The sequence below is a fragment of the Anas acuta genome, chromosome 1 (assembly GCF_963932015.1).
Source record: "Anas acuta chromosome 1, bAnaAcu1.1, whole genome shotgun sequence".
Lineage (NCBI taxonomy): Eukaryota > Metazoa > Chordata > Aves > Anseriformes > Anatidae > Anas > Anas acuta.
Genome location: NC_088979.1, coordinates 78,338,304 through 78,363,515, shown reverse-complemented (window position 1 = coordinate 78,363,515; position 25,212 = coordinate 78,338,304). Strand labels below are relative to the sequence as shown.

Below are 25,212 nucleotides of genomic sequence, written 5' to 3'. Positions count from 1 at the left end.
AGTTAGTGCTGGTATTGAAGTTAATGACAATAATGCCTGGAGTCAGGATTTCATCCATCAGAACAAAAAGAAAATTTATCACCAGAAAATCCAACTTCTGATTGAATTGTATATGTTATAAAAAAGCTTGTAAAGGTCATTAACAATATTGGGAGACTAGCTGAAGTTAAAGATAAGAAGAAACACTGCATTTGGAAACACTTTCATCTGCTTTATTCACCATTGTTCAATGTCAAGAAGAGTGGGTTGCCAATCTTTCACCAATTTGACAGCTGCTAAAATTTTCTTACTGCAGGAGCAAACCCCTGTAAGTGGAATTTAAGTCTATTCACAAGAGGCTGCCCTTTCTTTGCTACCTTTTGCAGACTTTTAGAAACACTGAACAGACTCCAGGGATTTTAAAATAATAGCTTGAGAACCACTGAAGTAGAAGTTCAAATGTTTTAAATTCATGGGTAGAAGGTGGTCTGCAAATGCATCTTATTCTTTGCCAAGATGCAGAGTCTCCATTAGCACAGTTTCTCTGCCACAGCTGGCTCATGCAAAGTGTCTGTTCTGACCTCTGTGACTGATAGAAAAACTCTTTTGAGTTGGGCAGCGCAGATTTATGGTCTACAGCCAAAGATACTGTTTGATCTCCACTGCCAACAGTTCCCTTTGTTGCATCCTATTAAACACATACAAAGCAACTGGGGAGTGGACAAGGTTTCTATGTGACTATAAGAAAAACAGTCGGGCTAAAAATCCAGAGTATAGGTTTTGATGCATATAATTAATAAACAAGCTGTAACTTCTTTTTACATTCTTTCAGTGTGCAAATGTCTAGTATTTTCATGCGGTATGCTAAGGAAAGCCAAACATGATTGCATATATGCATACATATTTATATGTCAAATTCCATACTTACCGAAGGCCCATACATCTGACTTGCTGCTAAATTTGGTGTAATTAAAAACTTCTGGTGCTGACCACTTCACTGGAAACTTGGTTCCTAGTGAGCTTACATACAGATCATCCAGAACATACCTACAATGCAAGAAACAAACTTGGTTGTGACTGAGTTATAGAATCATAGAGTCACAGAATGGTTCGGGTTGGAAAAGACCATCTAATTCCAACCCCCTGCCATAGGCAGAGACACCTTCCATGAGACCAGGCTTCTCAGTTGCAGTAAAATACTGCTTACTCTTTCTTCCTTGCATATCAGAGGGTTCCTAGGAATAGCCTGAACAGAATTCCAAATTTCCAAAGGATACCTGGTATCTATAATTGATAGACCAGGTCCTTGTTATCAACTTATTAGATAAATAATGCAGAATCAAAGATGAATGTTGTCAGGCCATCTTGTCCATTCCCCTGCTCAAAAGTGATTATTCCCAACACCAAATCCGGTCAGCTATGGCTCTATGTAGCCAAGTCTTAAAAGCCTCCAGAAATGGCAATTCCACAGTGTCCCCAACTAACAAAGTTAAACTAAGTTGCCTGTCACACTGCCTCCTTGTGAAAAGCTTCTTGTTGTCCAAACCTGAACTTCCTGAGCTGCATTATGTGACCAGTGTTCATGGTTATATCACCTGGCACTGCTGAGACAAATTCGGCACCATCAGTTTTATAACTGTAAGTAGCCATAAGCAGCTTTCAGGTTTCCTCTTAGCCTCCCCCTCTTCACCAGACTAAGCAGCCCATGCTCCCTCAGCTATCCTCAGAGAAGGTGTACTCCAGGATGCACATATTCTCCCACTTCTCTCCACTGAGGCCACTGATGGAGATGTTTAGCCCCCAAGTTAGTTGCATATCCTCTACACAAAGCAATCTATGAGATTTCCTTAACAAGCATTAGTTGTGAAATCACTCAGCTGCATCTGAGCTTTAAGCAATAACTTTTTGAGACAGCAAACTATCTTTATTCTAACCTCATGATGGTTTATGGTCATTAATGGATAGAAGACACAAAGAGCTGTAACATGTTGTGGCTTAACCTTACCAATAGCCAGGAGTTAGCTAAACAATGCCAGTAAATTATAGCTACCCTAACATCATAGCTTCACAGAGCTCCCAATTCTTTTACTTACCTTGTCATCCCGAAGTCAGATACTTTCACAGTAAGATTGCTGTCAACCAAACAGTTTCTAGCAGCCTTTAGTAGAAAGGTGAGAAAATAGATGAGTAGAAGAAGACCAAAGAGGAGCAAATAACATCTTGGTGGTTTGCTATCATTTATGATGTATCATCATTTCTTTCCACTAGCATTTCAAGAAATAATTATATTCTTTGATTGAAGCAATGAAGTTGGGAACTGTAAGATAGTGGTAAGTAGCTCTTATCATTATCTCAGCTGTAATAATGACATTGGGGGATGAGAATCCCACATTTGCTTGGAAAGACAACAACAGAGCTAGAAACTAAACCCTGTCTTTAGAATTGCATCATGCTCCAGGGTCTTTTTGTGTAGTCTCAGAATGTATCAAGGCATTAAAAGCAGGAAAGAAAACATTGATTTGATTATTCACATTGCATTATAAACAGAGTGGAACAATAAAAGATGATATAAACAGTCTGTTTTATGAAAAGTTCAGCATGAACCTAGTTCTACAAATGATCACTAGAGAACACTTATCTGAGGCTGTATTCTCTGCCTGCATGCTCATTAATTTTTGTGATGTAGTTTGAATCTACAGTCCTCAACCTGAAATGAAGCTCAAAATTTATTCCTGTTTTCCCATGGTGTAAAGCCAGTTTTCAGAATCTGACTTTGTATTTATAACTTGAGTTCTGCTACCTAAGCTTTCTGACATTCCTGATTTCTGAATCAGGTGTGAAAATTAGTAAGCTATAGATTTAACAACTTGGTTTACAAATAGACACAAATCTTTGAAAACATCAGCAATGCAGCATTTAAAATGCTACCTGAGGAGATGGCATCCCTACTGGAAAGTTAAGCTAATCGTCACAAATATTCCAACATATTTTTGTCTGGATTAAAATGTAAAACATTGCTATTGACTCTGAAGCACAATATACCAGAAATTTGGAAAGGCTCACTTTTAACAGGCCCATAAAATAACCACTTATTTCCCCAAAGACTTATACTACCATTCTTGATAGCTAAGTTTTGCAGCAACTTGAAAAAATTTATTGAAGGCAGTGGCAGAGAAATGTATTTAAGGGAGAGGGCAACTGCAGACTTTCAGGTTCTGTTCCTGCTTGCAATGCACCAGAGTAAATTCCCATTTATCCTAGTAGTGGTCACACTTGTTTTATAAGAGAAAAAGTTTCCAATTAAACAAATCCTTGACTCATTAACATGTGACCCACATCTTTAATGCTGCACCTCTTTCTCCTGGAGGACTAAATTATCACTGGACAGACCTCTTTGCTTTATTAATGTTATAATTGGATATCTCTGCTGCCAAGTGGTGCATAAACCCCTGAGGCCAGCACCCATAAATGTGGGCAGCACGGTATGCAGTGCTGTAGACTTGCCAGCTCAGCTCTGAAACAGAGCAAGTCAGCTTGTTTACATGGGCCTTTAGTGCCCCTAGGCCAGAGCTGGTTTGTACACCAGCTATGTGTCTCTAACCTGCAGACTATGATGCTTTTTTGGGTGAAGGCCTACAGAGCCAGAGCAGCTGTGGCTGAACCTAACGGCAGAACTGCCTCTGCCTATCCTGTTCCAGTTATACTGTCCGATAGCTTACCAAGTCTCTGTGTATGAACTGACAGCTCTCCAGAAACGCCATAGCATCACAAACGTCATAACATATTTCCAGAAGCTGAAGGGGTTGCAGCTCCTTCCCATGACTGTGTAAGTAGCTAAGCAAACTGCCGTTTGACATATATTCCATCACTATATAGATGGGATACAGTTTTGAGCATACACCATACAGTCTAACAAGTTTGGGATGATTAAGTTTCCTGAAACAAATAAAAATAAAATAGTTAAAGAATAAATAGCTATGATTGTTCATTTCTGTAAGTTTTGTCCTTCAAATATTAATGTAGCATACTCTGAGACATTCGTGAGACTGGATACAGTCCTATCTGTAAATTATTCCTTTTTAAGAAGTACTGAGACGCCTTCTGCTCATTACTGGGAGACTCAGTATTGATGGGAACCAAAAAAAGACTCAGTATTGATGAAATGACAACTTCATAGTCGAAATCTGAAATAAGATTAAGCAGTGCAAATGTGCAGCCTTATTAGTGGAAGAAAATAGAAATGAGCAGGTATGGTGGGTCTTTTACCTTAAAATTTTCTACTAAAATCATGCTGCAAAATTCTGATTGTATCAGCTAGTTGGCTGCCTGAAATGTAGTGCATACATTTAAAATATAACAGAAATATTCTTGAATTCATGTGCCTCGGTTATCATTTCATGGAATTTCATTGGACATTCTAACATGATTGCCTCTTTGGAGTCAGACTAAATCTGCAAGTCACATGTTCATATTGATGGCATTTTCCTGTTATTCATCTCATTCCTACCTGCAGGATGGCAGGAACATCTTTCTAAACATTTCAGTAAAAATGCTAATGAAGCATAGTTTTAAGTGATGTATGTGGAACCTCTAACTTGTAGAAGAGATGTTAATTGAAAACTTTTTTGTAGATGACCCTATCAATCTCTGTGTTGTTCTTTTGGTAATATTACATGACTACATATTTAGCCTGTGCCTAATGTACCCAACACTATTTAATGATATTTTTAAGAGGAAAATATTTTTTCTGTGTCTGCTATGTATTACTGATTAATGAATGGAGAGATCATTGCTTCCAAATAATTAAGCAATGCCACAGCTTACATCATGGTCTGAGCTTCTTCTGTGAATTCATCTTCTGACATTGCTCCCTCTTTAACCATCTTTATGGCCACATCATATTGTCCCTTCCACTTTCCCAGATGCACCTCTCCAAACTGACCACTTCCTAGCTCTCTCAACAGGACAATTTCTTCTCGCTTCAGCTCCCATACTCCTAGTGGGACAAAAGAAATTCCCTTTAGCAAAAAAATGGGCAAATGAGGGCATGGCATCTACCACATGCAATGGCTTTTTTTTCTCTGAAGGGTTGTAGAACAACACTGCACTGAGGCAACATACCTTTTTCTCATCTAAGCTTTGTGTTTGAGTTATAGAAGGACACTACCATTCCTGAAAGTGTCGTTCGCTACTACCTGGATTTTTGCCTTATAAACAGATTTGAGGAAGTTTTAAGTATCAAATGACGATATATATTTATGTAGGGGATTAGAAAACAAGTATTACTGTGCCAGGCAATGTGGCAGAGGGAAGAAATGGCATTGACTCAGATATGCTGGGGAAGAAAGCACACAAAGCCTTTCACGGTTGATACAAAATTTGACTTAGGGTCCCTTAAAAAGGCGTAACATAAAAGTTGACATAAAACGCCTTTGCATTCACCTTGCCCTGGACATAAACAAGACACACATGAAGGAAGGGATACCCTATTTCATAGAACCATAGAGTCTCAGTGCTGTTCTGGACAACAGGAAGCTATGGAAGGGGCTGGATGACTGAAAGACCATCTTTCCCAAATTCTCACAGGGTAGGAGGCTCTGCATTGTCTGCATGGACAAACTGAAAGGGCAACCAAACAGTGAGCTCAAGGATTCTGCAACCTCTTACAAGCCTGAACATAGTAAGGGTCACAATTTTCTGGTTATTAATTTCTTGGTGGCCAAGACTGACACCAGATTCAAAAATGAAAGTTATCTTCCTACCATTTCCCAGTGAAGCTGTGTCTGGGACTTTATTTACTTGCATAGATACTGCATGCCGTAGCCTTGTCACGATACCTACAAAGAAAACCTCTTAAAGTTGACGATACATAAATGACTTCTCTGAATCAAAGAAAATAAAGGGGAATTAACACAAACACGCACACACCATATTACAACCATCCAGGTAATGACAGAGGACAATGTTTAGCAGATGCATCACTTCACAAGACTGAGTATTTTCTGTGCTTAAATGCTATTCCAGCAGAGGTATTGCAAGAAGAGGTATTACAATACCCAAAAGCACTCTACAGAAAAGCAAAGCAACTATTTTGATTGTGAACATGGTAGATCAAGTTCCACCTAAATTCTCCCAAAAGATGTTTTGATATTTAGAAGATTCAGTATTGAAAGTGATTCATGATAACTCTGAGAAGCCCAGAAGCCTAAGCCAAAACCAATCAAATAGAAAGAGCACACGGGATTACCTGCTGAGTTGTGCTGGTGATAGTGTATAAGTTTGGGAATTGATTCAAAACAGTAATTTTCAGCGAGGTAATACTTGTTCTGAGGGGTTTTGTGCACATGGTAATGTTTGACTGTTCCTTTTTTACTTCTGAAAAACACAACAAAGTGCTGTGTATGTTTGAGTGTTACAAAGTGCCTTCCAGACCATGCATGAATAGATTAATTAGTTGCTGAATGAACTGCAACACCCTTCCCTTCCCTTCCCTTCCCTTCCCTTCCCTTCCCTTCCCTTCCCTTCCCTTCCCTTCCCTTCCCTTCCCTTCCCTTCCCTTCCCTTCCCTTCCCTTCCCTTCCCTTCCCTTCCCTTCCCTTCCCTTCCCTTCCCTTCCCTTCCCTTCCCTTCCCTTCCCTTCCCTTCCCTTCCCTTCCCTTCCCTTCCCTTCCCTTCCCTTCCCTTCCCTTCCCTTCCCTTCCCTTCCCTTCCCTTCCCTTCCCTTCCCTTCCCTTCCCTTCCCTTCCCTTCCCTTCCCTTCCCTTCCCTTCCCTTCCCTTCCCTTCCCTTCCCTTCCCTTCCCCACATGGCTGCAGAGATTTTGTTCATGACCAGTCACACCAAGTAGCATGTCCATAGCATGCTCACAGAAATGATATACATTCTTTGGATACTCACTCTTGAAACTTGCTGAATACAGACACAGTAAATGTTCCTGCCTGGCTAGAAGATTTCCGCACCAAAAAAGCACCTTCTTTTCCCTAATTATTAAAATAATAATAATAATACAAGAAACACTGAAGTTGGGATTCACCCCAGTGAACTTTAGATTTCTATACTATAATGTCCACAAAGGAGAGGAGACGTGACTCATATGACATCCTTTAAGTAGTAAATTAGGACAAGATAAATTATGTCTTAGAAATACTTATTTCTCTCCACTAAAAAGGGTATCTAGGTAACTGGTTGTGGTATCCCACTGTAGATGTTTAAAACTAGGTGAGTTGTGCCTCAGTCCAGACATGAAGCAAGTATTGTGCCATTTTTGTGTGGTGCATAGATACAGATTTATTGCAGGGGAGATTTAGCAGCTACACCTCTGATGTGCTAGAAATGGCTAGTACAGGGATGAAAGAAGACATCCAGAACTTCACATAGAGGCCAAGCTTCATTGTTGTGAAGTTCAGACTGAGACATAGACCCTTTTCTGATTTGCCACACTTGAACTTCATTCCTGAACCAGTGGCACAGGTCTAAGGGAAAGGACATGGAGACAAGGCTCACAAAGATTTGTGTTTTCTCAAAGCAGTTAGTGGCTGAGTGCCAATTTCTGAAGCTGTGAGAAAGCAACCAGCTGCCAAGGGAAAAGACAATAACTCGTTTACACTGGACACCTAAGCCTAAAGCACAGCTGAGGCTAGATCTCCTGCAGAAAGGTGCACAGATAAATCCTTCTGCAGTTGTCTTTTGTGATGGCTGGTACACCTGAGCCACCCCGCAGTTCTAGTCTTTGCTCTCAATCTGCAGGCATAGCACTGTTTTGCTCAAGTTTTGCTGCTCGTCTGGGTGAAGTTTTACTTCATATCCACGTTATAAAACTAACACAAAGAGCTCCTCTAGACTGATCTGCAGGAAGAGCCACGCTGGAGCAGAGGCTTAGAGCTAAAACCAATACGCAGAGCCATGGGGGGAAATGTACATGTTATGGCTTTGCTCCAGGCCTATTTTTGAAGTATATCATTTGTTTGTCTGTGTAAGAGCCATCAACACATCTGGACATTATTTTAGAGATCTGTTTATCGGTACCAAATTAGCACAAGAGTTTCCAGCACTGTGCAATACGACAGCTATTTGAAGAGCATCAGCATCCTCTAGCTACACAGTATAGCAAAGACAACTGGCACAAAAACATTTACACAGTTATTCATATACAAGCAATAAAAGATATGCAGGACCTTCTGACGGAGCAGCTGCTCAGCCTGGGCACGGGAGATACCATCAGCATACCAACTGCAAGGAGAAATATGGGGCTTGTTATTGATAGCCTGATTTCTAGACAAGGCACAACAGATTCATGAAAAATGCCATACACTGTAAATATTTTCAAAACTGCTTTGAAAAGCCAGAAATTAGACTTGTTACGCATTTGTGATTTTGGGCCATGATAAGAAGGAAACCACTAGTTCCCATGTGCTTCTGACGTGTCTCTTCATTCTGAAATATCAGGGCCTACTCTGTGACTTCAACTTTTTACAGTAACTTTTTACAGGGTTGGAGAATAACTCCTAACACCTTACTAGTGTAGGAGACTAATTTGTCTAAATGTCAAAAGCTTTTTTTTTTTTTTTTTTTTTTTTTTTTCCAAAACCAAATACATTCCTTCTTTTGGAAGCCTGTGGGTAGTGATGCTGATGATGACCTCAAAGCTGCTGACAATATATATAGTTATTACCATTAATATAACATCAATGTATAGAATTCCATTGTTCTAGGAAGTTGCATAAAGTGGAATGGCTGTGGAATAAAGTGGAGTGGCCCAAAGAATCTTTCAGTTCTCACGAAGACATATCCTACATACTCACTCGTGCTGTGCAATGCTCTGTTCTTCTGATGCTGTGTGCTCATTGACACTTGAGTTTTCCCTACAAAGACAAAATAATACACTGAAATTGTGAAAAACTAGTTATGGAAATTGCTTTCCTCAGGTCATACTATATATTTTTTGAGCAATTGCTGCTATTATGCCATGGTCTATAGTGAACATTTAAAATGTTGAGACATATTTAATTATTTTTTTTTTCCTGACTTGGCAAACACTTACATGGCCTTTCCTCTCCACTCTGCAATGTATTGGAAAGACAAATCTGCTCTGTGCATGTTGTAGCAGGCAATGAGACTATATATGCCTTCACTGACCTCATGAAGAGATTGCATCTACCGTTTCAAAATTTACATGGAAGATTTCCAAACCTGTACAATGATATACTTCCCAAATAAATATTCTTAGCATGACAGACAATAGATAGAGTTCATGTGACAGAAAAAGATACCCCTAAAATAATCTGTTGTGCAAAAATAATAGTGATTCTAATTAATTCTGGATTTTTACACGTTATTATAGTGATTGCATTTTGTTGTTGTTGTTTGTTTGTTTTAAAAATAGGAAACCTTTGAATCTTATCCAGTATGGTTTACTATGAGAAAATCTTCTAAGCTTCTGTAAGATTTTCATTCAAACACTTTGGCATATGCTTAGTACTTACAATGTCATATCATCTTACTAAAAATTCAGATCTGATATATCACTTTGACAGACTGAGACTCACTTTACCCTGTACTGGAATGCTCACTTATTGCATGAGATGCATGAGAGTGCTAGCAAGGGTGACATTTTAATGCTGAAATAAGACTACAAAGACTGAAATCCCAGCACATTGAAGACAGTGGCCAAACCCTCCTGATTTAAATGAAACCAGGATTTTCAACTGATGTTTTTTGCATTAATGTATGAGTCAAGAAGACAAATTGTACTTGATTCTACACCTTGCAGTAAATGTTATGGTTAGTACTCAGAAAGTTACTTAAGAAGAAAAATATTCCAAAAATGTTGCCTGATCTTTTCTAGAGTGGTGAGGAGAACATTTAAGCAGTGGATGGCTGCATATTGATTCACCTTGGCTCATCATCATTCAGGGATAACTTTCTCAGGTAAGTGCTCGGTACAAAACCTTCATTCCTGCAAAATAAACAGTTCACAGTTCAGCTATCATACATGATTGCTTCTTAAAATTGGTCACTTAAAATAGGAAAAGGGATTAATCAGACAGTCGCTTTCTAGAATGCTACTAACAGAAATGCTCATGGTTAAAACATTTATGCTTTTTACATGATATGGAGGAAAATGCAGGGGTAATTTTGCTTTAGGAGGCTACATTTCAATGAGTTATTCTTTTTGCTAGTCACTGAAAAGGCTTCTTCCTCAGTGATTGGCTTCATCATATGGAAGATTGAAGCAACTGTTCAACAATATCATTACATGCCATCTTGGTTGCTGTGATGAAAGATGCCAGTGACTAATGGGTGCCAGCAGAGTATCCAAGGTCAAACACAGACAGTCAATAGGTAGGCTCAGAACTCTTCCCCACACAATGTCAGATGCAATTGAGAAGCTAAGCTAAGGGAATATGGACAGCTGAGCTACCACTTAAAGCAGCAGGCAGCATGACATGCTAAACTAAGTTATGGGGACCTGTAGTTATCCACAGAGTGGTAAGAGGGTGGACTGTATACTGCACCCTTCAGAAAAATAAATAAGGGGAATTAATATACATTTGAATATGGATGGAGACAGAAGAGAAGGGTTTCTCCACCACGGATCTCAATAGAACAAGAAATCTGAAAGGGTATGGAATCTGAAACAGGTAAGTGCCATCTGTTTGTTTCTACTACATCTGAAACACCAAGATTGTCAGTATTTCCAAGCAGAACTCTAAGGTTTTGTTATGATATAAACGGACAGGATTTGTCCTTGTAGAATCAATACTGCAAAAGTCTCAGTTTCTCAAGCCAAAGAAAAATGTATGTCTATAAATATACATGTCTATAACTTTAAATGTCCTCCTTTCTCTTGATTTCTTTCTGCTCTTTCACTCATCTCAGAACACTTTGTTCAGCCTCCATAAGCAAAGCTGCCTGTATTGTACACTTTTACATAGCCATCATCATCATCATTCCAGTGATAGCCTTTAAAAGCATGTCTCAGATTACTCAGTTATTATTGCCTTAGAGTTGCCAGAGTTGTGTGCTGCTTTCTTCATCCAGAGCAGTATGCCAGTCCTGTGATTTTAATTTAATGTTGATTTATTTGTTTGCTTACTTGCAGATGTAAACTTAATCAATGAATTATGAGTGGATCAAGTCATTTCATTTTCTTCCAAACCAGATTGGAAATCCCCAAGCTCAAAAATTCTTCTCTCCCACATTTCTAACATGTACATAAAGTCAAACCCAGCTAGTATCTATCATGAGACAGACAAGGAATCATATCTCTTCCAGGCAGCCTCTGTTTTCTGTACTGCCTTTGTCTCCAGTGTACTCTGAAAGCTGTTTCTTATTTATTGACTTGGGAAGAGGTTCTCTTTTCTATACCAGCTGGATATTAATGAAAAATGTCTTATTTTAAGTAGTTGAAGGGGATTCCTCCACTTGTGAACCACAAAGGGAATAATTTAATGCTTCTGTCCTCTGCAGGATGGGGGTGCTCTGTCTCTTTGGGAAAGTATTCCTAAAGCTGGTGAGAGACTGAAGTGAGAAATTATTCCTGCTGCAGCAGTTCCCACTGGTCTCCTGTGTTCTGACTGCTATTACAATAGTGACGGTGTTGGTCTAAGGTTGATTTCTACATACTCAAGAGGCAAAGGTTGTGAGCAGAGATTTTATCTTTTATTCACTGAAACTAAAATGGACAGCTTCAGAATGCACAAGCCCTTCTTCAGGCACATATCAGAATTAATGCCAGTATAGTAAGGCTACTATTTTAGCTGGTATACAGGCAGTGATTACTGTGAATTGCACCCAGTCTGGCAGCCAAGGATGTTAATGAAAGTGGCGTTGCACACGAGAAAATGAGGCTTCTCCAAAAAGGTTTAATAGCTACTAACATAGTTAAAACCTAAGGCTAATTTTAAAGATCCTGTAAGGTACCAGGACTGCCTGAAGTGTTGCCAATGAAGATAAGGTATGTGGAAGATCATGATCATGAAAAAGAAGTATTCTGCAGTGCATACTTACCCTTCCAAATCTCTCACTTTCCACCAGGCAAAATCTTCCTCTTGCAATACATGATATTTATTGCATTTGACAAGCCGGATAGCTGAATCTCCTAAGGGTTCGTAGTTGCATTGGGCCACAGCCATATTCAGGTCTGACTTACTTGGTGATAGTACTTGAGGCAGGCTTCTACGTCTCAACTTTGAAGACAGAGGAAATAAAATGACAAGCAGATGCATCACAGGGTACAGTAAGAAATACCACACAGTGTGTACACTATTGCTTCTATCTTCAACATGTACAATGATATTAAGCAAATTAATCAGAGTTAATAATGTCAGTACAGGCAAGCACCTTGTCCTTCATTCATGTAGAAGAACATTTTAGAAACTGTTGTCCACATTTGTGAGACAGGTGAGAACATAGCCAAGTTCCATCATGTCACCAGAAGTATTACATTGAGCGGAGGCTGACACAGCTGTAATTAACAAAGCTCTAATTAACATGATGACATAATAGACTGGACTCTACCAAAAGCTTACCACCTATCTGAAGCTGATAATGTTTATTGAAGAGTTGCAGTTCATGTGCTAGAAACAATGTGACTAAATTGTGTTTACCTATAACGAGGTGAAATGATGTCCTGTTGAATCAGAAAATCCTATCATAGTATTAAAAAACAACTTTTTTTTTTTTAATGTCTGTTGATCAATAGTAATCTTAGCATGAAGCACAACAAGCATTAGTCAATTGTTGCTACTACTCAATGAATACAAAAAGCTATATGAATTATAAATTGTTACCTTTTCTTATTGTCATTATTGACTAGCTTGGATGTTTCTCTGCTAAGCACATTCAACATAAGGAACTCCAGTTCTTGGTGGCTAACTTTTCCTATGCAAACTAAACAAGTGTAGGTATGTAACATTGGGATTCATTCATCTTTGACCTAGGTCTTCAGGTGAAATGTGTCTTCCTGCAGAAGTCTCTATCATCAGGAGGTCTACACAAATAACTTGGATTTGAAGTCTGTCATTAAAGTTAGATTATGTCAATCAAAAAGCCATAGGCAAAGGGGCATCTAAAATTTAGGTACAGAAATGCATTTAGAGATCGGAGAAATGTCATAAATGAGAAAATCCAGATATCACAACTCTTTAAGAGCAGGAAAAACTACATGCAGAACACTGACAGAAAAGGATAGGGAAAAATAACAAAGAGTTAGAAGGGACTCCAGATGCCAACTATTTATTTTATATTATTATTTTAGAATTGAAAAGCTCTGTAATACAATACCAGGGAAGAATGCCAAATGTCCTGAAGCAGGCTGTGATTCTTTGAAGTTAAGTCCAAAAAAACCATGGCATTGTATATTTACTTGTCTCCTCTTTACTGACATTTCTTTATTTAAGCAAGAAGAAACCAAAGAGCCAAGTGAATGTATGACTGAGTCCACTAAGCAAGAAGACACACAGTATCTCTTCCTGTAAACACAAGGAGCCTCAGTCTGATCTCACTAAGTTCCTGTGGAGATGATCCTTTTTTATTTATTTATTTATTTTTTTTAAAGAGGAATCACTAACAGAAAAACCTTCCTCATTTGCCTAGACTTAGATATGTTACTCATCAAGTGCTACTACTTGAACACAGGAAAGCTGGCTCCTGTTTGTCATATCTGATTTCAGTGGAACAAAGATTGAGGGCCTGTTAGGCAGGACTCAAATCTTAGACTTCTTGTAGGTTTTGTGGAAAATGACAGAACTAGAATTGCCTGCAGCTGTCTGAAAGATGGATAAATTTAAAATACAGAGATTTAACTGTTTGTTTGCTTGTTTGTTTGTTTGTTTTCCCCATAAAAACATGTAGCGATGTTAGAGCAAGCTGATGCTTAGAGCAAGTAAAAGTACTTATAAACTCATGTGCAACTCTGAGATTTGGACTTGGTAACCTTTAGAAATTAAATTATTCTTTCTTCACTTCCTCTGTTTTGCTTATGGAATGATCAGGGTGTCATGCTTTGATGGAGATGTCATCTTGCTGTGTGAGCACAAGAAAGAGCAAGGTATTGGCTAGAGTAAATGGTGGAGTTATGATCACAGCAAGGGGTTTTGTTTTGTTCAACCAGCCAGGGGACCGAGCCAGCCAAAGATGAGCACATCAGATTTGCATCCTTTTGTGTTTTGCTGCTGGATGTGTACTTGTCTGTTGCAATGTTCTGGATGGACTTCATCTGTAACCTGGTACAGATTAATGTCTTGGTTTGTGTCCTTATATACAGCTTTCCATTTCCATAACTGGCTGAAAGACCCAGGGCATGTAACATTCTAGTAGTAACCGAATGGACTCTTGTTATTTCCTTTATGCTGTCAGTGATATTGTTGTTATTTCCATATTGAAGACTTCACCACCACTATCTAGAAAGAGCTGTAGGTAACAGTCTGAGATTCAAGTGTGACAGGTACAGAGGTATGGCTACTGTCTGCAAAACTGTGCCGCCACTGTACAACTGGAGGCACGTGCAGCATCATTTAAGCTTCCATAAACCTTGTCCAATGCATTAGCATGAGAAGATACATGTGTGAACTCAGTGAATTTCTATCTGACCTACATGAATCATTTGCCATTACACAGAGAGTGGCTGCCAGGCGCGAACAGAGATGAAAGTATTTCTAAGATGGGAAGCTCCTGCTTCCTGCTGTTATCAAAGCACAGGGGAAGTGCCCAGTGCTCCCCGTGAAGGCATGTTTGTGACCTTTATTCTCTCTAATGGCATCACTCTTCAGGAACCAGCTCCTCTGTGGGAGACTAGTGGTACAATGTTGAACTGATGAAAGGGATAGACACATCAAAGGTGAAAGATGTAAGGAAACACAGTAGTGCCTCTGGTCAACTGAGGTGAGAGCAAGGGAGCAAGACTTGCAGGGGTTGGAAAGGTGAGGGACATGAACTGGGAGATAGATGGAAGGAAGGCTGGAGATTCAAGTGGGACCTTGAATGACTAAATTGTGTCGATGAGACAGCAAAGCAAAAATGTGCTAAAAACTTATAGAAGTAGCTCTGGAACTAAATTTAGACTGTTCCTTGCCATGAGAAGTCAGCTTCTTAATCTGATCTATATGATATATTTTGGGAAAATTAAGTCAAGTTGTAACCAGATGTGGTAGTTATTTTATCTGCATTTACTGAAATTGTTTTGGAAGAATCAATCTAAATATTGTCACGATCCTGTTTTTTAAATTTTCTTTTCAAAATATCATCTTTGAAATTGAGCAGACAATGAAAATAAATCGTAAAGGCCTAGCTGAAGTCAGTCTGTTCAGCAAGAGATTTGCATGACTGATGTTCTCTCCAGATAGACAAAGCATCTTTTGATGGAAGCCAGGCAAAGCAGACCACAGTATTCAAAACAAGTTACATGGCTTCATGTTCACAATGCCATTGTTTTCAGATCTCATTATTAGAAAAAAAAAGTCAAAAGCTTCTTTGATAAAGTCTATTTTCAAGGCTTTGTTGTTGTTGTTGTTGTTGTTGTTGTTATTATTATAGAGCTTAAGTTTACAGCTTGTGTTTTTATCTTCTGTGTCTTGATACTCTTATGTGTTTCTTAAAGCCCTGGTTGTCCGTGTCAATTGCATACATAAGAATTCCATTATTTTTTCAAATTACTTTCTGATTAAAAAAGAAAAGCAAGGAAATGGACCCAGAGTGTATCCTAAAGATATAGAAGACAAACGAAAATAAGGCAGGAAACAGTTTTTAAAATCCCATGATTCAAAGCCTTTTTTCATCGAGCACCTTGATAAACTGCTGCAAGCAGGTGTTTTTTTTTGTTTGTTTGTTTTTGTTTTTGTTTTTTTTTTGGTGTCCTGTTTGCCCTTTGGGTCTGTATGCCTAGCTTTCTCAGATGGACAGAAAGGCCCTGAAGGTGCTGGTGGGATAACACGTTCCTGGGTTTCTGTCTGATATAAAGTCAAGATAAAGGCAGGAGTGCTCAGAAGCTCTTCCAAATTCATTACCTTATAGGTTGTCTCTGTAGAGCCGGGCTAAACAGACATTCCTAGTGAGGCATCTGTACTCCTGACCCAACCTCAGACCAGCATAACTTGGGATTTGAGTGAGAAAAGTGCAGTCCATCCACCACTTCTCACCCAAACAGTGGCATATTTGTTCGTGTCTTCAGTTGCTATGTCTTCTCCAAGTACTGCAAGCACCATTTTCTCTGGTGACTGTGGTAGAGGGGAGTTTTGGGCATCTCTAGGAATGGGGACCTCCTACACACTAGAGCTGGTTTTGATGTCATTCCCTGATCCTGCTTGAAATGTGTGAAAAGTAAAAGATGTCACTGCAAGGACTGTAGCCTCTACTGTCACCAGCCTATTAAGTGAACTGAAAGTGGCTGAGACTTTCCCAGTTTGCCATTTACAGCACACTGAAGATGGAGCTATGTCCTTCCCTTCACCATGCTTCTGGACAGAAGGATGCTGTAGTCTGACTGCATGTGAGAGGCTGAGACCAGCTCCAGTGAGATGCTGTTTGCAATTCTCTCTCCCACCCTACAGCACTTCCCATCACCTGGATGCTGGGTCTTTCTTTGTAGGATGATACTTGAAATTTTGACCTACCAGTGTTTGAGGAACTGGAGGCAGTGGTTTCACGGACAAGGTTGTGCAACACAGAGTCACATCTGAAAGAGAGGGATTAAAAACATACCATGAATTAAGTAAGGATGTGTTTCTTGAGGCTTTCTCACTTGCAGTTCTATACAGTGGCAGTGACAGCATAGCAAACATAAACATTTGTGACAGCTGACATTTTACCTCACTGTGGTATAGACCTGTTTATCTCTGTATTTCCCAACCTTCTCTTAATTCAAGCACCATATCAATATATTTTAAAAGTCCATCAATCACTGCCTTCATCTATGCCAAAATAAAGGTTCAGGGAAATTTGAGGTTGTATTTTTCTCTTTAGATTTCCCGATTGTTTTAGATTATTAGATTGCATACTAAGGGAAACTGAGAACTTATTTTTATTCCTTTTTTTTTTTTTTAATAGTTTTATGGACACTTATGCTCTATGGAGCGTCAGTTAAGAAATACTGTTTTCAATTACCCAGTGGCTACGAGACTGAGGCTGTCTGGAGTCTTCCCTATGCAGGCTGTGTCCCTGTGCTCCACGTATCTCCACTAGCAACCTCAGGAACTTATTTAGGAACAAATGTAGAGTAGACAAAGCACAATATCTTGCATGTATGCATTATTATATCAGGCAGAAATGAAGCATTCAAAATACCAAATTTCTCTTTGCAGTTCTTCTTTTGGCTAAGTCATCCATGGCTGACAATGAGATATTTCCTTGCCCTTGCAGATGACCAGGGGTTTCACAGACTTACTGGCTTATGTTGTGAAGCTATATGAAGCTATTCAAATTAGTGTTACAAAACAGTTGACAACTCTCTATATTATTCAGTGTTCTATAATCATGAAACCTGTATTAATAGCAGATAAGCCTAGGTCATTAATTTCAGTTATCAAAAGCAAATGCTTCATTGTTATAAGTGTCACAGATATAAATCAGGCTCCCAACTACTCACACCTACTTTTCATATTTTGTCTTTGAATTTGGGGTCTTAGATTTTTGACTGTGACCGTAAAATGCTCAAGAGCAAATTTCAATCATGATTGAAATTAACATCTCTGTCAGTGCTCTACACTTCTTGATAAACAAGCTTTAAAAGGCAGAAACCCAGATACTCTTAATCTGCTATTCCCTTTCCTTAATGTGGGATTTCTTAAGTGTGTACAGAGACATAAGGGAATTCCCTTCTGAAAACGTGAAAACTGAGAGTACCATTTTACAGATTTTCCTCTCTCAGTCTTTATAGATTGAAAAATAAGAAATCCAACTAAGTTCAACAAAAATGCATATGAAAAGCATGTTAAAAGAAAAAAATATATATGTTGCAAATTAAATCACATTGTTTAGAAAAATATTCATTTAATTGTGTATTAATATAATAGTTTTATTTTTGTTCAGTTATGAAGCTGGATTATTTTACACTCATTCATACACACTCTTGTGCCGAACTTCTCTTGTTCCTACCTGTCCAGCTATTGGGACCTCATCACTAAAAAGGTCTTAGAGCACAATGCCACAATTTAGCTAGAGTTCTTAAGCATATTTTTTCTATATTCATATTTCTTCATATTCTTAATACTTCTCTAAAGAGAAAAATATTTCAAAAATGTCACTGTCCTTTTAGCTCAAACTCAACAGGTATCATTTTGGGGTATTATTCTCCTCAACTATATTATAAGGTACAATGTATAGGAGCTATGATGTTAGAAGGAGCTTAGCACATACATAGAAAGGTATTAGTAGATCAAGTTGTATATTTATTACACTGTCCATGTGGATTTGGTAATATTGTGAAAAGCATCACTGAGACTAAGCAAATAAAAGTGAAAGAAGATATTACATTTCTCCCAAACTGTACATCCAGGGGCCGCTTTACAAGTCTGGTTGCAACAGAGAAACCTCCCATTGGTGAAGAATCTTCTATGATACTTGCTTAGTAAATCGTTATTGTCTTTAATTTCTAGGGAAAAAAAAAATGAAAAAAGAAAAGAACATGAAAGACTGCATAACTGGAATGTTCCTTATGATTAATATAGTCGCTGCAATAAACTGCGGAACCCCAGATAGTTTATTGACTCCTAGCTCTAGACAAATATCTTGGTAACATTTTGCTATATTTTATTTCTCTGTACAAACCAAGTCTGAATTCCATACCCAACAGTTACCTCTTTCTTGAGAAAGAAAACTGTGTGTCAAGAATGACACAGTACAGTCCTATCAATCAAGAAACGAAGAAGTGGAATCTAACAGTTATGATTTAAAATCATGTATGTTATAAAGATTTCACAAGCAATAGTGAAACTAATTGAAAGAAAATATTTTTATATATCAAAATATGCTGAATATTTTCCTAGAACTATATATTGCAAGAAAATGATAATAATGCATACTCAATATCAGAACAGATACCTAATACCTCATATGGAAAATCCAAACTAATGTTTGTCTACTAGAATAAATTTGTTATTTAAGCATAGCAAAGAGGAACACTATCACAGACACATTTTGTACTCAAAGCACTGCTTTGAGTGGTCCCAGTACTATTACTGTGCTAGTGATATATTAGTTCTGCAAACCATAATAGCACTTTTGGATTCACAAAGTAACTAAAAGAAATGTAGGATGCGTAGTATGAGACTTTAAAAGCTGACTCCTTCAGAACAGGCTTTCAGACCTTCTGAGATGACCCATTATAAGCCCAAGACTCCTGAACATGCAAGAGACTGCCAAAAGGATCAGTGCACCCCTTGGCGACCAGTACTTTTATACACTTTTTAAGAGGCTTGTAGGCAGCTAGAATATTTGCGCTATTGTTTACCTGATTACCATTACAAACTATACCATTAATGCAATCTTTTTATTCACGAATGTCATTTTGCAGTATACCAAATCTTTCCTTAATGATTTCATAACTATATCTTTCTTTCTAAAAGATCCAATGTAGTTAATCTTTCCTATTCTGCTCCTGGTCAACATTCTCCATAACCCTGCTAAAGTAATTGACATACTCTTACTCTGTATGTGAAAACAGTCACAAACAGAGAGGTATCTCATACACAGGTTTAGAAGTAAAATTGCAGAGGATATTTATTCACAGCCAACTATAGATTGTCTACTGTTTCCACAATGACCAGCATGTGTGAGAGTTGCCCTATTCAATGTGAGTTTTTTTTCCTCCACTGAAGAATAGTTTTTCTGCCTAAAATTCAGTATTTACATATCTATGAATTTGCTTCATTGGAAAAAAAAAAACAACAGAAAATTCATTGGAAAAAGAAAAAGGGGGGGGTGGGTGGGGGTGGGGGTGGAGAGAGAGAGAGGGGGAAATAGGGACAAAAGCTAGCAGTATCGGTTACCAAAGTAGCTTTTTGAAGGTAAGTGCTACACTAGCTGAACCATAAATTATTGTTCTCTATTAACTTGCATTGGTAAAGGCTGAACAAATTAACCAAGATTAGAAAATGCTTATGAAAAATAAGTTTTATTTTGGTTTATTTTTCACTGCATTTTTCATCCTTTACATTTTCTAATTCATTTCAACCAGTCAGAGATGAAGTATGAGTGAGACTAAAAGCAAGTGACAAAGAATGGCACAAAACGAGGGAGCAGGAGCATTTTCCTATCCCCCCTCAAGTTATTTGAATACATTGAAAGACAAAGGTCTAGTGTTACCTTTATGCAAAGCTGCAAGCCACTGCTTCCGTCTCTCTTCATTATCTGCATAGACATAAAGTAGGCCACCTTTGTACACAATCTGGAAGAGGTTGAGACAGACAGCATGGTGAGAATGTGCTGCCTAAAAGTTTCATACCAAAGCTTGGGAATTAGAAAAAAATAGGCTTTGCAGACCTACTGACATCAAACTCCTATAATTTAGTAATGTTTTGCCAAGGTCACCTGTAAGCACTGCCATCTTATATAAGATGCCTATAACAAGCCTTGCATATAGTACCTTAACCATGGTGGTTTGTGTCTGAAAGAACAGTTGCAGAAACAAAGGACAGCATAAAATATTTCTAGATATAACTGTCTTCTGGGTACAAAAGACCTTATAGACCACACGTAAACTCATCCTTTCCATTCCATTTTTTTCCAGATGCATCTTCCAGCTTTTTTCTGTTGTTATGCAGGCCACAACACATCTCCAACAGTGTTCAGTAACAAATATTGAGGCAGAGTGTAAGCTCAGGGGAGCTGTACTGTGACCAGGCAATCCTGATCCAAAGGTGATGCATTCTTACCTCATCACCTTGGATAGATATTTTTCTGCAAATTAGTTCAGCTGCCTTTTAAAGCAAGAAACTAGTATCTACAACATCCTGCAGTCAGTAGTCCTACGGCTTAGCTAAATTAAACATTGTGAACAAGCTTCTTTTTCTTGTTTTCAACCAATCTTCTGCAAGCTTCATTTGATGCCTACCTAATAATTACTAACATCTGCTTTGCTTTTTGGATCATGCTTAATACTGGGCTGACTCTGTGTGTGTGTTAAGTCAGGGTTTCGTTTCCCTTGTGTACATTGCTTTTCAGTCATCTGCAATGAATTTCAAGTATCACTTTATTGCCTTGTTTGTTACACTGAAGAGCCCTTGTTATTAAATGTGTACTCCCACTGGTATGCATACGTGACTGATCAATCTGCTTCCCATCTCTTTATTTAGTCAAATGGTGGAGCTCTGAGAGCTTTTCTCTTTAAGGCATGTTATCCAATCTATTAGGTACTCTCAAGTCTCTCCTCTGACCTCTCTTCAGTTTACAACATCTTTCTTGAATTATAGCCACCAGAACTAGAGGCAATATTCTCCTGCTGATCACAGTAGTGTCAAAACAAACACAGCCTTCCTGATTTTACTGAATGTGTGCCTGCTTCCATGTCCAAGGATGCCATTAGCTCCTTTGGCCATAGCATCACACTGGAATTGATGGGAATCAGCTATCATTATCCTAAAGCCCTTTTTAGAGGTACTGTTTCCCAGAACACAGTCCCCCTTCATGGGACTGCAGCAAACATTCTTTTTTTCCACTTAACTGAGTTATGAACTCCTGAGATAAACACAACTATTTAACATAAACATGCCATTCAATGCCACAAAGCTGGGGAGGGAGAAGGGAAAGAAAGACAGGAATGACACCTAGGATTAGTCAGGTGGTGAAATACTAAACATTTCTCATAAGGTTGCCCTCGGCCATGGCAGTTATTACAGGGTCATGGATTAACACGCTGTTCAGCAGCTGTTAGTCACTTCCTTGAGCAGCCCGTGCTGTTTGGAGGTAGCATTCCAAGGGGGATCTATGACCTGCATGCCCCACTGCTCATAGAATTGGGATTGATGGAGGCTCAGGGAGGAACCTGAGCTGGGGAACTGAAAAAGATGAAAGGCAGAAAATTTGAAGTTATGTTTCTTTCATCCCATTTAATTCCTGAACATGTGTTGTGCATTGTGCAGCTGTATGCATAGCCTTGGTTTCCCTGACTGTGGCACATTTGAATGGTAATCGGGCAATCTGGGGTCAAATTCTGAACTTGGTATTGAGGAAAAAAAAAAAAAAAAAAAAAAAAAAAGTGGAAAGAGATACTGAGAATTTAAATAAGAATTTTTAAGTGTTTAATTCTGCGTTTAAAAAGTGATAATCACATAAGCATACTAATCTATATATTTCAGACCCTATTAAAGCAAATATCTGATAGAAATTTAAACATAAAGGAATCAAAACTTGATATAAATTTTATCCCAGTCAGGTAAAAACATTTTAGCAAAGTCACAACATCAGTTATAGGGACTGATTTTCTACTTTTTGCAAATATCTGTAACACTTAGCAATAGCAGGTATCAGCACTTGAGACAGGAATGATCAGTGTAATTCTAGAATTACTGATGAAATGTGCATTAACAGATTTTGTGACTAACCTGAAAAGGATATTGTCTTGCAACGGGTGTTAATTCCTCAAGATTCACTGTCTCAACACATCGGATTTTCTCAATCTCTATAGACCCCTTTTTTCTTCCTCTTTTCTAAGAGATAAAACAAACAAACAAACAAACAAACAAACAAAAAAAAAACACAGCAGATTGTTGTTAACACAGTATGGACTATTCCAGTTTGACTATTCTGCACAATTTCATGTTTCAAGTTTGATAAGCCATTGCTTTGTGTTAAAGTTTAAAAGAAAGGTATTAAAAAACAACAACCCTCCCCAGTGCCCTATCCACATCCAATTTATCCATCAAATGTCTTTTTAAGTCAGTTGCAAGAGCTACAGGACACAGCCCTATATCTGAGAAAACATCTGATGCAGCTGTAGGCGGGGAGAGGAGGAAAAGAAGAAGGAGGAATTAAGAGGGGAAAAAACAACAACACCTTAAGTGCAAAACAGAAGCCCATCTGCAGCATTCATATTGAGGTGGAGCTTGTTCACACTGAGCTTCCACGCAGGGTCCTAATGGAATGTAACTCACAGGAGGGGTCCAAAGGAGCAAAAACTTTGAAATAAGTTGCCTGGGACCTATATTTGCATTCCCAATAGGAGATCTTCTGAGTGAAAAGCTACCCTTGTGTGACGCACAGTCAGTCTTTAGAAAATGATGGCTTAGCCATCTGCTTTGTGCAGTTGAAGAATAAGATTGTGAACTAATTATGCCTCATACAAGTAATTTCTGAAGCCAGTTATTTACGTCAGTTCAGAGGGAGGCCTGAACAAGGAAAACATCCCTATTCAAGACAATGTGTAAACATATGCCACTGTTAATTACTTGCTTAAGTTTTGTTGTCTTTGGAAGGACACAAACAGATGCTCAATGGCAAGCATAACTGTAAGAGATGTTGTGAACAGAGACACTATTAAGCCTACGGCTAAGTGCTTTCCCAAAATGAAAATAAAATTTGATACTCCGTAATTTTTTTATCTACTCAAAACAAAGTACACCTGTTGTTCTAATTCATAACATCTCATCAAGTTTCACAGAAGAAAACCAGAAGAATGAGGTGGTACCAGAATATCTCAGAACAGTTAACTTTAGAAAATGAGTTTTTACCTCTTTGTCATATTCATAATATGAAAGGCTTGCTTTTGTCAGAACAAACAACCTTTTCTTATAATTAACTGGTGATATTTTTTTCTTCTGTTGTGACTTCTTCAGAAGAAGTTCTTCTAGAATTGTTGTATTCTCCATTTTGTTTCCCTAAAAGAATACCACAATAACTTTTATTATTATCGTTAACAAACATAACAACACCAACTATAAAAACTGTAATCACGAATATATTGAGTCATTGTCTTCTGTATGTTTTGAAATTTCATGGCTCTTTTTTATTTTATTTTATTTATTTTTTTTCTTTTAATTTTATGAAATACATGGTTACAAAGTGTGCATTTAATATTGCATGAGCAAATGAGGTTGATTAACTTATTCATTCAGGGAAAAAGTTTACATTACAGGAAAATTAAGATACAGATCTACTGTAGTTCTAAACAAGACACCTCTGTGACTTTACTGTCTGAGTATCTCTTCTTTTAAAGCCATGCACACTTTCTGGCAAAGAGCACAGTCTAATTTATGCACAAATGTATTACATCTGCAGCATAATACGGAAATCATTACAGCAACAAAGAGAACAACAACAACAACAAAATAGAAAACTCTATTTTAGAGTTTAGACTAGAAAAACAGACCTAGTGGTAACAAGTGTGTTCCCTGAACTGGAAATTTCCCATTTTTCTTTCAACTGAAACAAATACACATTTATGGAACAATGACATGTATAGAAGATCAAAAAGTAAAAATGTTCTTGCACCACATATAAATACATATATCAATGTATTTTTCTCTTAGCCCTGATAATCATACAGTAGCAAATGCTAAGAAGAATGAGGTCCACAATATTTCTACAAGTTTAGTATGGATTCAGCTTATCTTACCCAGATGTAAAGAGAGAATGTCCTTTGCCCTGTGTGTTCTGGAGCTCAAAAGGAAAGTGTTCTGCTAAGCTACGCACTTTGCTATGTTCCCGTTCACCACAGAGAGACCAGCAGAAAGAGAATATTTGCATGATATTCATCACACCCACATGATATTTCCAGTGAATCCTAACTGAGCCCAGAAAGCAACATGTATCTAGCAGGAGTGTTCTGAGGAGGAAAAGGGGAGCTTCACTAGACATTGCTCTGTATATCTGGCTACCCCCCTGTGGGGAGGAGGACTAGAAACACCTTCATCAACTCCCTTTTGGATGGGCTAATGCATGTTAGTGCTACTGGTAGGTCAGTTTAATGACAATCTTGTCATGATGTGTGACATCGGAAGGAGATATGAGCTGGGGTAGATAAAGGAGGAGTTGGGGCTGAAATCTTTCTATTGAAAAGATCTGATAGAAATGTCTGCTCTGATGTAGGGGAGAGGGAGGAGAACATCTACCCCACTTTAGGGTTTTTGTCAGTGTTAAAGTGTAGGCACTTATCCTGACTGAAAGACTAAATAGTTCAAAGTTAGAAGTTAGTTCAACATAGCTTAGACAAGCTCTTTGCAATGAAAATATTAGGTTTGATAGAAGACTTAAAAATCTTGTAATTCCTACTGTGGGGTAGTAATAACTCCTGCTTTTTGTAAC

The 25,212-nt window shown here is 38.2% G+C and overlaps 1 protein-coding gene across 1 annotated transcript in view; it reads right to left on the bottom strand.

The window, feature by feature from the left end:
* The window catches only part of BMX (BMX non-receptor tyrosine kinase), a 30,607-nt gene extending 5,954 nt beyond the window's left edge, over positions 1-24,653 (bottom strand). The window contains exons 1-17 of the mRNA XM_068683599.1: positions 24,524-24,653; positions 23,640-23,786; positions 22,515-22,619; positions 20,278-20,359; positions 18,446-18,565; positions 16,590-16,651; positions 11,989-12,167; positions 9,872-9,934; positions 8,781-8,840; positions 8,154-8,208; positions 6,877-6,959; positions 6,227-6,354; positions 5,742-5,816; positions 4,804-4,975; positions 3,699-3,915; positions 2,073-2,137; positions 908-1,026 (exon numbers count right to left, since the gene is read on the bottom strand). Coding sequence (XP_068539700.1) covers positions 908-1,026; positions 2,073-2,137; positions 3,699-3,915; positions 4,804-4,975; positions 5,742-5,816; positions 6,227-6,354; positions 6,877-6,959; positions 8,154-8,208; positions 8,781-8,840; positions 9,872-9,934; positions 11,989-12,167; positions 16,590-16,651; positions 18,446-18,565; positions 20,278-20,359; positions 22,515-22,619; positions 23,640-23,777 — 1,723 coding nt within the window. The 5' untranslated portion in view covers positions 23,778-23,786; positions 24,524-24,653. The remainder of the gene's footprint in view (positions 1-907; positions 1,027-2,072; positions 2,138-3,698; positions 3,916-4,803; positions 4,976-5,741; positions 5,817-6,226; positions 6,355-6,876; positions 6,960-8,153; positions 8,209-8,780; positions 8,841-9,871; positions 9,935-11,988; positions 12,168-16,589; positions 16,652-18,445; positions 18,566-20,277; positions 20,360-22,514; positions 22,620-23,639; positions 23,787-24,523) is intronic.
* Positions 24,654-25,212: the final 559 nt, after the last annotated feature.